The sequence below is a fragment of the Mobula hypostoma genome, chromosome 17, assembly GCF_963921235.1.
Source record: "Mobula hypostoma chromosome 17, sMobHyp1.1, whole genome shotgun sequence".
In the NCBI taxonomy this organism is placed as follows: domain Eukaryota; kingdom Metazoa; phylum Chordata; class Chondrichthyes; order Myliobatiformes; family Myliobatidae; genus Mobula; species Mobula hypostoma.
In genome coordinates, this window is record NC_086113.1 from 57,648,693 (window position 1) to 57,664,004 (window position 15,312).

Here is a 15,312-nt window from a genome sequence, read left to right on the forward strand (position 1 = left end):
GGTATGGAGGGCTATGGTCCTGGTGGAACTTAAATGGCTTGACATGGACTTGAAGGGCCTGTTTCTGTGCTATACTTTTCTATGACTACTGTGCTGCAATAAAGAGGCAAGGTCATAATAGCCTTGACAAATAATTACAAATGCAATGCAATTTGTAGATGAAGCACACTACAACTGTCATGCACTGGTGGTGGAGAGTGGGTATATTTAGTGGTCAATCTTTGTAAATATTGTTTGAGCAACATTTATCTGGGGGCAAGTGGACGTATTCCATTGCATTCCTAACTTGAGTGGGTGTCAAAAGTGTAAAGTCCAAGGAGTATCAAATGATGTGACACTTGCACATTCATTGAGAAATTGTCATTGAAAACATTCATTTCAGATATTGTCAATGATGTGGAGTTGAACTTGCATAATTATGTGTTTTTGTGATTGGTTCAGAATATTTTTTTTAATGAGTGTATAGATATATCATCACATGCAACCCTGAGATTCATTTTCTTGTGAGTTTACTCAGCAAATCTTTTGAATGGTAACTATAACACGATCAATGAAAAATCAACCAGAGTGCAGAAGACAAACTGTGCAAATCCAAATATAAATAAATAGCAATAAATAATGAGAACATGAGATAATAAGTAAATGCTACTCAGAATAATAAGCTGCTGGTTAAGTTAACCCCTAGGCTAGCAGTCAAAACTGTTAAGCAACTTAATGCTTAAGAAATTTATACTAAAAATTGAGCTAGAAAGCAATTAATTCATTTATCTTGTTTTAATTCCATTAAAGTGATGCTGTTACAGCTTGGAGCATTGGAGTTTGGAGTTCAACTCCAACGCAGTCTGTAAAGAGTTCTCCCCTTGACCACATGGGTTTCCTCCCACATGTCAAAGGTATACAGGTCAGTAGGTTAATTGGCCATTGTAAATTGTTCTGAAATCAGGCTAGGGTTAAGTAGTTGGTCTGCTGGGCAGTGTGGCTTGTTGGGTTCCACATTGTATCTCTAAATAAAAGAAGTGAATATATTTTGTTTCCCTATCCCTTGCAGCTATTCTTGATTTAAAATGAATGGACTTAAGATTTGGTGGCAGAGCATGATCAGTGTTCCGCCTTTGACCTGCCTCATAAGTTGGGGTCTGCCACCTAGCTCCAGTTATTTAAGACCCTGGTTAAATGGGAATGTAGACTATTGTGTAAAAAGTCTGGTTTCTTTACCCAAGAAAGATACAATTGTGCAATGAGGCAGAAGTTCACATTCTTGATCCTCAGAGTAGTTATTTGTCATATGAAGAGAAATTGAGTAGATTGGGCTTGTGCTTGGAAGAATGGGAAGTGATTGCACAAACTTCTTATGGAGCTTAACAGGGTAGATTTGGATGCTTGGAATCAGTCTTAAAAATCAACCAGGCACGAGCCTTAAAAACAAAAGGCAGATTGACGGCTCAGGGCAGGTGAGCAGAAATTTCTTTGCATAAATGGTGGCATGTCTTCAGACGTTATCAAAGAGGGCAATGGAGGCTTAATCACCAAGTATTTAAGGAAACTGAGAGCAATTGGGTCAGGACTAAGTTAAAAGATCAGCCATAGTGTTGCTGATTGGTGGAGCTGTCACATTTTCCCATGACTTGATTCACTCTTTCCTTTTCAGTCTCGGTTATGGAGATCAGTGCTGGCCTTTTTGCATGGATAGTTCCTTAGAAGATTCATACCATTGTATAAAATTATTATTTATTTGTGTTATATTTGTGTCTACTGCTTGTTTTAACTCTTGATCCAATGGTTAGGGAACAAGTTAGAGGATCCAGCTGCATTAAATATGCAGTTTTTATTGTTCTTGCAATTGGTGGGCCCTTCCTTTACTCTGCCATTCCCACCAGTCACCTTATAGCTCAGTTATCATTCATCGCTTTCCAGTGGTTGTGTGCTGTCGAAAGAGTTCTGTGCTCAATACGCACTATCATCCATGAAATGTTCAATCAATACGCAATTCGCTACCTTCAGGTGACTGTAAAAGAACTTCAACAACAGGAATTCTGCAGATGCTGGAAATTCAAGCAATACACATCAAAGTTGCTGGTGAACGCAGCAGGCCAGGCAGCATCTCACAGGAAGAGGTGCAGTCGACGTTTCAGGCTGAGACCCTTGTCCTGATGAAGGGTCTCGGCCTGAAACGGCGACTGTACCTCTTCCTAGAGATGCTGCCTGGCCTGCTGCATTCACCAGCAACATTGTGTGTTGCCTGTAAAAGAACATCGTCATTTTAAGAGCAATATTTATTTCTCAAGTGGCTATACAAGACGATGATGGCAGGTGAATTTACAATGTTGAAAAGATATTTGGGCAGTTACCCAGATAGGAGGAGTTTAGAGCGATGTGGACCAAGTTCAGGCAAAAGGCATTAGCGTAGGTAGGCTTCGTCATCAGCATGGAATGTTGGTGGAGGGTCTGTATTCATTCCCTATATCTATGAATCTGTGATGTGTCTGAAAAATGAGCTGATCATCATGTTGCTGCTTATTGTGCTGCTTGTTGTGCAGAAATTGCAGCCTTGATATAAATGTGTATTTATATCATCTTTTAGCTATTCTTGTTTCCTGACTAAAAGTTGTTTCAATGTTATTTTAGGGCTATGCTCGTCAGTGATCTCTCTGCATTATAATTCAAGAAGAATGTCTTCGGTGGAAGGTCAAAAATTCTATTTTGATACCCATGCAGTTGTGCGACATTTGGAAGAACGTGGTAAATATAATTTTGCTGCATGCTTTTCTGTTTTTATTTTGCCACCGCTTTTTAAATCAGTTTTCCAAAATGAAACAGTTCTGTTGGAGAGATTTACAGCTAACGTTGGAAAGGAGTGAATTCTCAAACTAAGATCAGTGCATATTAGTGACAGGTGATCTTTGACTTTGTAATTTCAGTGTGTGGGAAAATAGTTCAAGCTGTTAATCCAAAGTAACATGGCTAGAGGAATTCAGCAGGTCAGAAATGAATAAACAGTCAATGTTTTGGGCCTTCCTCAGGACTCATTGAAGCTATTAATCCATCCTGATTTGGTGATTTCAACCAATATAAATTTTGTTTCCACTAGTACTCATGGTTGTGAATATTGTACAGAAACTTGTACTTAAAGGCATTTGACCACGTAATTAATTCAAACTGCCATTTCTGAAGCTCAGCTGGTTGTGTACTTTTGTGAATTCTAGCCATAATTTGAACAATTTATACATCAGTTTGGAGGATTATTTCTTTAACAAAACACATTTTTCCCTGTCTCCAAACAATCCCCCCCTCCATAATTCAGAATTAATTTACACTGGCGACAAAATATCTCTTGATTTGAAAAGGGATTGGAGAGTACATAATCTGCCATAAATTTAGTGGACTGAATGGCTTCCTTTTGTGGCATCACAATTGTACATTAGAGATTTGGATCCAAATCATGTGCAACAGCAAACTATTCTCAGTTTTTGATCTCTATCTCAAACATTTAAGGTGTTGAATATTGTGAATGTCTTGAAAGGGAGGTACTTGAATTTGTATAACATCTTTGTGCTTTACAATGAACTGCATTTTGAATTTTGCTGATCCTTGTATTATGGGGAACTATGTGAAAGCAATGTTTGCATTTGTGTTTAATTAAGCTAAATGCCATTTTAGTTTGAGAGTGGTAAATGCAAAAAGTCCAGTCACTAGTAACAAACCAAAACGAATGTTCTGGTGATAATTGTTTTTTTCTTAAAGACCAACACTGATATACAATTAATTGTCTGCATCTAGCTTTAAGTGCACCAGTATGGCAGTTTTAAATCCCACCAGACACCAATGTTGCACAAAAATACATCACAGTGCAAAATATGTTACTCAATAGTTGTGTTTTGAATTTCAATTAACAAAAGGGTCTAATTTCTGGACCAACTTACAGCTTTGAAGCTGTTACACTTGAAGCTCTGCTCAGCAATAATGTACATGACCAAAAGAGCTGATGTAGTGATGAGTTGAAAGGTAGGTAGGTTCTAGAGCAGGAGGAGTACCTTCCAGCACTCAAACTATAATGGGATTATTTACTGTACCTAACATAGCAATTGAAAATTCAGTTTCACGTATCACCCAAATCAAGGCATCTGTAGTACAGTATTCCCTCAGCATTTTATGGGTTTCAGTGCTTAATCAGTGGTTCTAACACTTAAGGAAAGATGCTTATTGCTGAGAAAAGGCTTCAAGTTTGATACTTTAAAAAGTTGCATGTTAATTATTGCCAGAACATTGGCACTTGGTCTGTTATTAGTGATTGGACTTTGTGCTTATGCCACTCCCAAATAAAAATGATTTTGACTCATTTAAATACAAGTGCAGTCATTGTTTTCCTTGATAAAGGTGAAATTTTCCTTAGTGGCATAATCCATGTTTTTATTAAAAAGGACAAAACCTATGCAATTTGTAACTGTTTGATTTTCTGTAGACCTTTGTAATATCATGGGCTGTTCCTCAAACAGGCATGTATAAATGCAAGTTACACTAAAGAATATTGTGTAATTTCATGTATTGCAACACGGGTCCTTCAGTAGACCATGTCTGTACTGATCATATTTTTACTGATCCCATTTACCAGTTCTTGACCCACAGCTTTCTATGTGCTGACAATTCAAGTGTTTATATAGATACTTGTATATTGTGAGAGTGTCTGCCCCAGCCCCTGCCTCCCACTCAGTCGGTGCTTATCAAATTCCAACCACACTCTGGATGGTCTTCCTCAGATCCTGTCTAAACCTCTTGTCCCTTACAGAAACCGACTAATTTTGGATTGCTGTGGGAAAGTTTCCCACCTTTTACCCGCTCTATACCCCTCATGCATTTGCATATCTGTCAGGTCTTCTCTAGGCATCCTTTGCCCCAATGAAAATAAACTCAATCTGTACTCTTAACTGTAATGCTGCAGCCAAGGTAACATCCTAGTGAATCTCTTTGCATTCTGTCAGTTATATCTTTTTTCATACTGGGAGCAGAACTGCACACAGTACTCCTGTCTGTGGCTTAACCAATGCTTTATAAAACTCTGCCATAACCTCTCTGCTCTTGCAGTGTTTGCTGCCTTTCCCATCTGATGTACTTATGCTGCCCCCTTCAGGGATTCTTGGACTTGTACACTAAGTTCTTCACTACTCCCTGGAACCCTAGCATTCATTATGTAAGTCCTTTCCTTATTGGTCCTTCCAAGGTGCATTACTGTGCTCTGAATAGACTTAATGCCATTTACAGAGGGATCGGCATTGTCCTGTACCCTACGATTGTTCTCGGCGAGCAACAAAAATGTTACCGTCTTCTGTAAGCTTAGTACTCGTATATCCTGTATTTGTATTTAAATCATTAATGTAAATAACTAATATAGAAAAACTGAGTCATTCAAAAAAGAGCCCCCAATATCACTCTCTACTTCCCATTACCAACCCAATTTGTTGGAGATCTCCCATGTGGTGTCTTGTCAACAGCCATAACAAAGCCCTTCTATGTATCTTTGTGTAATCCCTGGCTGTCAGGATTAATGCAGATTAATCCTGTCCCTCATGATTTTTCTATATTTTCCTACCAGTAATATTTGACTCATTAGCCTGTAATTACCTGACCCTGGCTTATCCCTACAGTTTGTCTTGAATAAAGAAAGGTACCACATGCACTGTCCTCCAATAATCACAAGCCTCACTCATGGTCAGCAAAGATTTAAACGTCTCTGCCTGGGCCCCATTAACTACTTCCCATGTCTCTGGGACTGTGACCATAACTAGCCAATGCCTTGAAGGTCAAGGGAGATTGCCATTTGAGAGTTGTATGGTATTCAGTGATGAAAGAAGCAAGATACTACTATAAATACAAGGTGTCGTCATTTCCACAAAAGAGCACCTGATACTCTATTATTTGATTTAATTGTAACTATTAATTTGATAACTGGTCCTAGTTTTACAATACTAGTCGAAATAGATTACCAGAGTTTTTGTAGGTTGCGTGAATTATTTTTCAACGGCATTTCCAATCATCAGTGATCATAAAGTAAATCGACATTATTTTTTCTTTTGCAAAATGTAGCAACCATATTTAGTTCCTGTTTGCTGCTCACCTTTTTGATCTCTAAATTAATATTTCAGACAGACCAGTTTACTTTAGGAATAACCAGGAAATTGTGTGGCTGGACTGTGCTCAACCTGTCCTATGTTTCTCTTCTGCTTCCAGTGGCATCCCTGCAATTCCACTTGTCATTAACACCTTCTCTCAGGCTCCTTGAGTTCTCCCTAGCACAGCAGGACAGCCTGAAAGTTGTGGTTGGATTTCAGGCAGTGCAGACTGAGGTTCTTACGACACACAAAGCTCTGTCTTTTTTTCCCCATGTTTCCAAACGATGTGATGATCAGATGCATTTGGAGTTAGTTGAAGTACTTTAAAATGTTTTTATTATTTAAATTCATTTAAAAATTAACTTTATTGAATTACAAGTATTACAATTTCACATTATTTCCACGTGGTTTGGTGAAATGGGGTCATGAGGTTGAGAGGTCAGAGGTAAAGTATGTCTAGAGCTTTTTAAGCACTTTGCAATACCTGACATATGCATGGAAGCTACTTATTGCTTCTGTATAGATGCTTGGCTGGCTATCAGCATGATCAGACTGCTGGTTACCCTTGCCTTGGACTTTCTGCCTTTTTTTTTACCTACTGCTTGGTCATCTTAAATTTAGTTAATCTTCTTGCCTTCTAATGAATCTAGTAACGAAGTCCTAGCATTGTAGAACACTGAAACAGGTGTTTGGGCTCACCATATCCATGAACTCCTGGAGGATTTCAGTAGGTCAGGCAGCATCTGTAAAGGGAAATAGTCATGTTTCAGGTTGAGATCCTTCATCTAGGCTGGACCTGCTAAGGTCTGCCAATGGCTTTTTTTTTAACTGCAGATTTCAGCATCTGTAGTCTCATGTCCATGCTGTCCAACACCAAAGCACTGTATTTCCCCTCTCGGTCTGTGCCTTTTTCTGCTTTGCTGATTCAGCTGCTTGATCTAGATACTTAAGTGTTCCCTGCTTCCACCACCACCTCAGACAGTGTGTTCCAGAGTCCCTCCACCCTCTTGGGCACACGTTCTGGGTTCCCACCACCATTTGGATGAAGAAGTTCTTCCTTGATCCTCGCTAAAGTGCATTTAAAAATCATAAAATGCTGTAAATACCCAGAAGGTCAGACAGGATCAGTGGAAAGAGAAACCAATATTCCATCTATTGATGCCATGAAGTTGATGGGTTATATGCAGCCTTTTGCATACCCTGTAATCTATTCAGGACTCCATGGGTCCAGGTATGTAGGGAGAGGTCATGTGCACCTTTCCCAGATCTCTGGCATGTTTCATGTTTCTCTGTCTGTGCTCTATGACATGGAAGCTATGAATTGGTCTGTGTATGGAAGCTAGCTTCTGTTTCAACCTAAAACATTCACTGTTTCTTTTCTGAGGTGCAGCTTAGCCTGCTGAGTATTTCCAGCATTTTCAGTTTGTATTTTAGATTACAAGCATATGCATTTTTTTATGGTTTTCATCTGTAAACTTCTGCTCTGTAGTTGTAGCACTGCTGTTATAGATAACATTAAAAAAAATTATCCAACTATGCCTCTCAGTTTTAGTTACCTCTGTCAAATTCTTCCTTTGCTTGAAGGAAAATAAACTCGGCCTATCCATTCTTTCCTCACGACTAAAATAAATCACCCCAGAAAACATTTTGATTTCTCTTCTCTGCACCTGTTCCAATGCAAACACCCTTTCTGTGGATAAATGGTCTGTATGTCTTTCATTTCCAGCATAGGTCTGTGCTGCCAGCTTCAGGGATCCTCACACTTGTTCATGAAGGTCTCTCCATTCCGTAGTCTCGAGCTACACTCATTGTGTATGCCTTACTTTTATTAGTCTTCCCAAAGCCTTTACCTTAGAATTAAATTCCATCTGCCCATTTTGCCAACTGATCTGATCCTCTAGCCTGTCTACCCTCCTCAGTATTCAATTCTGTTACCTCTTATTTTATTCATTCACATACAACGTGGAATAGGTGCTTCTCACCCTTCGAGCTGTGCTGCCCAGCAATCCCCTGATTTAATCCTAGCCCAATCACAGGTCCATTTACAATGACCAATTAACCTACCAACTGGTAGGTCTTTGGACTGTGGGAGGAACCGGAGCACCTGGAGGAAACCCACACGGTCACTAGGAGAACATGAAAGCTCCTTACAGGCAGCAGTAGGCATTGAACCCAGGTTGCCTGTACTGTAAAGCATTGTGTAGCCACTAATCTACCATACTGCCCCAATGTTCACATCATAATCAGTGTATATAACAAATAGTGTGGGTCTTAGCACTGTGAGGGACCATTAATTACAGGTTTCAACCTTCTACCATCACACAGTTACAAAGCCAATTTTGGGTTCAATTTGCTAACTTTATAAAGTATATTTTGGATCTCGTGGGCTTTAACCTTTTGGTCCATTCTTCCATGTTCTTTTGTCAAAGGCCACTTGGAGATAGATGTATGGTTGTGTTTTTAGAGTTGGGTAGTGCAACAACACAGCTGGTAGAGCTGCTACTTCTGAGGGACGTTGATGAGAATATTGTGGGGTGGGGGAGTAAAATAAGTGAGATTAATGTAAGATTTGTGTAAATGGGTGGAGGACAGTGTGAATTTTATTGGCTTGTTTCCATGTTGTATCTCTCAATGTTCTAAATAGACTGTAGGAAAACAATTTTGTAGTTGGAAGGTCTCTGGTGATGAGTTATAAGACCATAAGATATAGGAGCAGAAGAAGGCCATTCAGCCCATCGAGCCTGCTCTGCCATTCAATCATGAGCTGATCCAATTCTTCCAGTCAACCTCACTGCTTGGCTAATCAAAAACCTATCTATTTTGGCCTTAAATACACCCAATGACTTGGCCTCCACAGCCACTTGTGGCAACAAATTCCACAGATTTACCACCCTCTGACTAAAGTAATTTCTCGGCATCTCAGTTCTAAATGGACGTCATTCAATCCTGAAGTCATGCCCTCTTGTCCTAGAATCCCCTACCATGGAAAATAACTTTGGCATATCTAATCTGTTCAGGCCTTTTAACATTCGGAATGTTTCTATGAGATTCCCCCCTCATTCTCCTGAACTCCAGGGAATACAGCCCAAGAGGTGCCATACGTTCCCTTACGGTAACCCTTTCATTCCTGGAATCCTCCTTGAGAATCTTCTCTGAACCCTCTCCAATGTCAGTATATCCCTTCTAAAATAGGGAGCCCAAAACTGCACGTAATACTCCAAGTGTGGTCCCATGAGTGCCTTATCGAGCCTCAACATCACATCCCTGCTCTTATATTCTATACCTCTAGAAATGAATGCCAACATTGCATTCACCTTCTTCAGAACCGACTCAACCCGGAGGTTAACCTTTAGGATATCTTGCACAAGGTCTCCCAACTCCCTTTGCATCTCTACATTTTGAATTCTCTCCCCATCTGAGTAAAAGCCTGCCTGTTTATTTCTTCCACCAAAGTGCATGAGCATAGACTTTCCTTTTTTTCTGGTGTGTGCCTGCATGTGTGCGAGTCTGTGTGTGCGTCTGCGTCCGTGTTGGTGTCTTTTTCATGACTTTTTACAAGGCACAGAGCAAGAGAGAGACTGTGTGGGGCACTACTCCTCACACAGACATTTTCGCCGTATTTTTCCCTCTTATTTTACGAGGTCGAGTTGCGATCTCGACACTCAACCCGGCACGAATGGAAAGCGTACTCAGGAGCGGATCTTCCTTGACTACCCTGCTTGTAATTTCCTCAAAGAATTGCAGTCGGTTTGTCAGGAAGGATTTTCCCTTCAGGAAACCATGCTTATCTTGTCCTATTTTGTCATGTGCCTCCAGGTAGTCCGTAATCTCATCCCTAACAATCGATTCCAACAACTTCCCAGACACTGATGTCAGGCTAACAGGTCTATAGTGTCCTTTCTGCTGCCTCCCATCCTTCTTAAATTGCGGAGTAACATTTGCAATTTTCCAGTCATCTAGTACAATGCCAGAATCTATCAACTCTTAAAAGATTATCGTTAATACCTCCGCAATCTCTCCAGCTACTTCCCTCAGAACCCGAATAAGCCTCATGCTAGAATAAGCCTCGCCCATGAAACTCTGAAAGCATTTGAAAGACAGCAAATCTGAGCTTGATATGATAAAAGTTTTGCATTGCTTTTAGAATGTGTCCAGTAATTGCAATTTAAATTAAAAAGGAAATCAATCACAACAGTTTACACCATTAACAATGTTAAACACTCAGTCTTTAAATGGGGAAGTTACTGCTGCCTAACGTAGGGCTCACATGTTCTGTGGAGAGCCAGAGCAGGTTCCCAAGTATCTTGGGATTCCATTTTGTAGTTGGGCTCTACTTGAGCTCAGCTCTGTTTCTGGGAAGTGGTTCATGAAATTCGGTCAGCAAGTTTCGGATTTGCAGATTCATGCAGGTGCTTTTAAACTACTTCTGCGTTGTTCAGTGCCAACAGTTCAGGGGAAACCCAATGAAATTCATTTTGTTGTAAGCATTATCTCTGCCAAAATTATCTTTCAAACATTATTCTGACTGAATAGGTATCATGTTTGGTAAATGGTACTCTGATATTTCCTGTGTGGTTTGACAATAGATTGAAATCACTGAAGGGGAGTAGTGTGACTAAAGTGCAAGACAAGGGTGTTGCCTCCAGTCTCAGAGATTGAGTATTGACTGTAGCTAGTACCTTTTGTGATGTGCAATTTCTGCACCTGCTTTTAAAACTTTAGATGTATACATTTAAAGTCAATTGTATGATAGAGGTGGAAAGAGCAAAAGCTGTTTATGTCAGTAAACAGAATAACATAGAACATAATAAATTATAAGCAGATGAGGGTCTTTTGGTGTCTTGTGCCTGCTCTGCGTTTAACAAGACCTTTGCTGATCTTTGACCTCTAAACCAAACCTGGATCCATGAAGTTATCAGTCTCCATTTTGAATGCACTCAACTAGAGAATCTCTAGAATTTTCTTGAGTAAAGACTTGCAAAGTTCAAAATATGTATCTACCCCCATCCCCCACTGATCCCTTGTTTTGATTCCATGACACCTAGTTCTTGACATCCCAGTCAGGGACAGCCTTTTCCCTACAATTCCCATTTTTGTATCCTTCTCTGAGATCAACTCTCATTCTCAGTCTGGGGTTATACAGACTCTGACTGGAGGAACTTGTGTTACTGGTAGTCCCAACCCTCATACTCCCTCTTGCCCAATCCCAAGAATCAATCCAGCAGACCTTCATTGCACTGAAGCATATTCCTCCTTCGGGTGAGAGACAAAACATGTACACAGTATTCAAGGTGTGGTTTCACCACAGTCTGTGTAATTACAGCAATATATCTTTACTCAAATTCCCTTGCAATACAACTTACCTTCCCAGTTGCTTGCTATATTGCACATAATTTGTAGTGATCTGTATACTGAGTCATCTAGGCCTCTCTAATTAACAACACTTTTTGGTCCCTACTTTTTTTATTCTCCTAATGTGGGTAACAGTAATTTTTTTTTACATAACATCCTATCTGCCATGTCCTCAACCATTCAGCCAACCTGTTTATATCTTTGAAGTATTTCTGCATCCTCCTCACAACATCCATTGGCCTTTGTCATCAGTAAGCTTCCTCCCTCTTCCAAATTATTAATACAGATTGTGAATGGCTGTAGTCCAAGCATCAATATTTGTTGTACAGCCTTCCAATGCAATAATAACCTAGTAATGTTTATCTGTCAGCAATCCTCAGTTCCTGGCTTTGTATTACTACAATTTCATGTAGGTCTATTTTGTTTGATAACCTTTTATATGCACCGAATCCAAAGTCTTCTGAAAATCCAAATGGATTATATTTGCTAATTTCTCTCTTTTGGTCTGCTGGTTGCATCCTTGAGAACACAGCAGAGGATTTTGAAAGCTTGATTTCCCTCTCAAATACTGTTCACTCTATCCAATCCCAAATTAAGTGGCTTACTACCATTGCCATGATAATATTCTGTAATTTTTCCAGTAGTGATGTCAGTAGTATCCAGTTTTCCTCTGCTTTCTTTAATAGTGGGGTTACAGTCTCTTAATTTCCAATCTGTGTGAACTGTTCAGGTATCTGAGGATCACTGCCTCTCTCAAATCCTTGGGCTGTGGAGATTTATCCCTTTCAGTGAAGTTAATTTCTTTCAGCAAAGTTAATTTCTTTCAGCCAATTCCTTCCAGACTCTCTTATCATATTCAACTTTCTTGTATTTCATTTTTTAAATTCATTTGCTGAATTGAGATTTTTTTTTTTCTGAACCTCTGGTGCATTTTTTGACTTTTTAGTGGTATCTTTTGATCTATACACTTCGCCTGTCAGCTGTGGTTGGTCCAATCTTCTTGCTTCCTGTTTTTGTGCCTTGAACTATATGGATGTTGTAAAGTGTGCATTAATCCTTCAAATATTAGTCATTGCTGTATACAGTCTTGCCTCAATGTACCTTAGCTGGCTAAAGTACCTTCTGTCGCATTGTAAATCCTATCATAGAACAAAAGGAAAATGTATTTGTGAATTCATTAAATAGAATTGGATAGAAATTTAGAAATATTGACCCTTGTCGTGTGTGAGGATTTGGGGACAACCTTGGCAGACACTGGAGGTTTAATGTCCAGAAGAGATGTAAAAATGAGGTTTCATCTGTTCCCTGAGCCTAAAAGCTCTCTTGGCACATTCAGATGGGGAGGGGCAGTTAGCCCTGTTTCCTCAAATTTATTATTCAATCATGTTTGGTGGAAAGGATAATTATTGTTATTACGACCTTGCTGTTTGTGGGAGCTGATCTGTAGACATTGCTGGTTGCTGTTAGACTGCTTTAGAATATATATATATATAAATGGGGATTGTTTTTCTTTTATGGATTTTGACTTGAGGATATTGTACATATGAAAACTAAGTGATAAATTGCATTTTATTTTTATACAGCTGGTAGCTATGAAATAAATGAGGCCATTAGGAAAATTTAAGGCAATATTTTTCATAGAATACAAAACTCTTTACCTATGCTTCCTGATGTAGATAAAATATGTTTGTTTTTAAGTATTTATAAGAAAATTTAAGGAGAAAACTGAATTTGGGCTCTGTTGGTTTAGAGATAGACAGGTTGTAAGACCAAATCAACTCTGCAGTTCTGGTTCTCATCTTATTATGGGTTCATAGAGCAGAAGTTAAAAATAAGAATGAACCACAATACTCATTCCTCAGTCACCAGTTATTTTGAATGCCACTTTAAGAAAATACGGTGCTACTCTACCCTTTTGGTGCATGTTCAAAGTAAACTTATTATCAAAGTTTGTATATGTTACCACATAATACTTCGAGATTCATTTTTTGCAAGTATTTACAGGAAAATACAATTAACAGATGGAGACTGACAAACAGCCAATGTGCAAAGGAATATAAACTGCAAATAAAATAATACTGAGAAGATGAGTTGTCAAGAGTTGAAAATGTCGGTACTTGGTGGTATCAGTTCATAACAGTCAGTGAAGTTATCTATTCCAATTGAGGAGCCTAATGGTTGTAGGGTTTAAAACAATTCCAGAATCTGGTGATATTGTCCCTATGGCTTCTGTACCTTCTACCCAATGGTTGTAGAGAGAAGAGGGCATTGCCTGTGTGGTGGGGGTTTTTGTATGCTGCATTCTTGTGGCAGTGCTCCATGTAAATGTGCTCAATGGTGGGGTGGATTATGCAGTATCCACCACTTACTGTTCCTATAAATTTTACTCTAGTATCTTTGTCTAGAAGCTCCCCTCTTAGTCTGTTGCTATTGCTTCTCTTTCAGGTTTCAGCTCTAAACAATCGGAGGTTGTGGTAACTACACTGCTGAGAGTCATGAATTCTAATATGGAAATTACATACAAAGACATGGCGACAAAAAATCAACAAGTAAGCCAGCAGCAAAAGAAAAAAATAATCAAATTACCACAGCTGTTGGAAATTGTACAAAAATACAGGAAATACTTGATCAGTCTGCATCATTTGAATCAATCAATATATATCAAGTTTTTTATCTAGTGTTTTTCCAATGATGCTGCCTCACCTGCTGAGTGTCTCCAGTATTTTCTAACGAGCCTTTGTATCAATCACATCATTCTTTGTAACCTGCACCATTTTCAATGGGATCCTACCATCAAGCACATCTTTCCCTGCTCCACCACTTTCCTTGCTCCAGGTATCATTCTCTACGTGATTCTCTTATCCACTTGTCCTTTCCCACTGATCTCCCTCCTGGTACTTATCCTTGCAAGGTGGGACAAGTGCCACACCTGCCCCTACACCTCCTCCCTCCTCATCATTCAGGGCCCAATTAGTCCTTTCAGGTGAGATGACACACACCTGAGAGTCTTTCAGGGTCATTACTATATCTGGTGCACCCAATGTGGCCTCTTCTACATCAATAAGACCCAATGTAGATTGGGGGAGCGCTTCGTCAAGCACCTCCGTTCTGTCTGCCACGTAGTTCATAGTTCAAGTTAATTGTCATTCAACCACACATGAATACAGCCAAATGAAACAGCTTTACTCCAGGGCCAATCGTCATGCACAGCACAAGGCACATATAGTGCATATTAGATAGTAAGCACATATGAGATATCAGTAAAATACAGTCACACAAAAAATAGTCCCCAGGACACTGAGTCCAGGAATGTTGCAGCAAGCTGCAGTCAAATACAACATAGCTTTTCTTCTGCTGAGCGAACATGGGGGGGGGGGGCAGGGTTTGTACCAACTCCAGCTTGGGTGCTGTGCTACACTGCCCCCAGTGCTCCGGTGGAATGTATGACTCCAACGCCCCTCTCCTGGGCAGCTGTAAACAGGCAACACCGAGGCCACATAGCTCCCCTGCTGTCTGCCAATAAATTAGTGAATTGCACTCGCAGCATTCCACACTAACAATGTACAGCAGGGCCTTGCGATTACAAGGAAAGCAAGTTAAGACAATCACTTGCTGTTAAGCTGCACACTATTTGAGCACGGACTCCAATGTCCAACGCTTCTGACAGCAATACCAAGTACAGCTCCTTCTGTTTCTCCACCAATCAGGAAATCATTGATGGGGTAGACCTGCAATACTTAAGTTCTTAATGTCCAGCAGGGTCTTGGCAATCATAAAAACCTTTGGTTGACCCTGTTAGAAGCTGCTGTGACTAAGCATGCTGCTGTCTTACTGGAACTAATCCTTTCTGTATATA

At 39.7% G+C, this 15,312-nt stretch overlaps 1 protein-coding gene across 3 annotated transcripts in view; it reads left to right on the forward strand.

The window, feature by feature from the left end:
* Positions 1-15,312, forward strand: part of LOC134358051 (mitochondrial calcium uniporter regulator 1-like) — a 44,257-nt gene that overhangs the window by 8,339 nt on the left and 20,606 nt on the right. For all 3 annotated transcript variants that reach the window (XR_010020786.1, XM_063069947.1, XM_063069948.1), the window contains exons 2-3: positions 2,626-2,739; positions 13,902-14,005. Coding sequence is in view for 2 of the 3 variants with exons in the window: in XM_063069947.1 (XP_062926017.1) it covers positions 2,626-2,739; positions 13,902-14,005 (218 nt within the window). In the remaining variant the exon portion in view is untranslated. The remainder of the gene's footprint in view (positions 1-2,625; positions 2,740-13,901; positions 14,006-15,312) is intronic.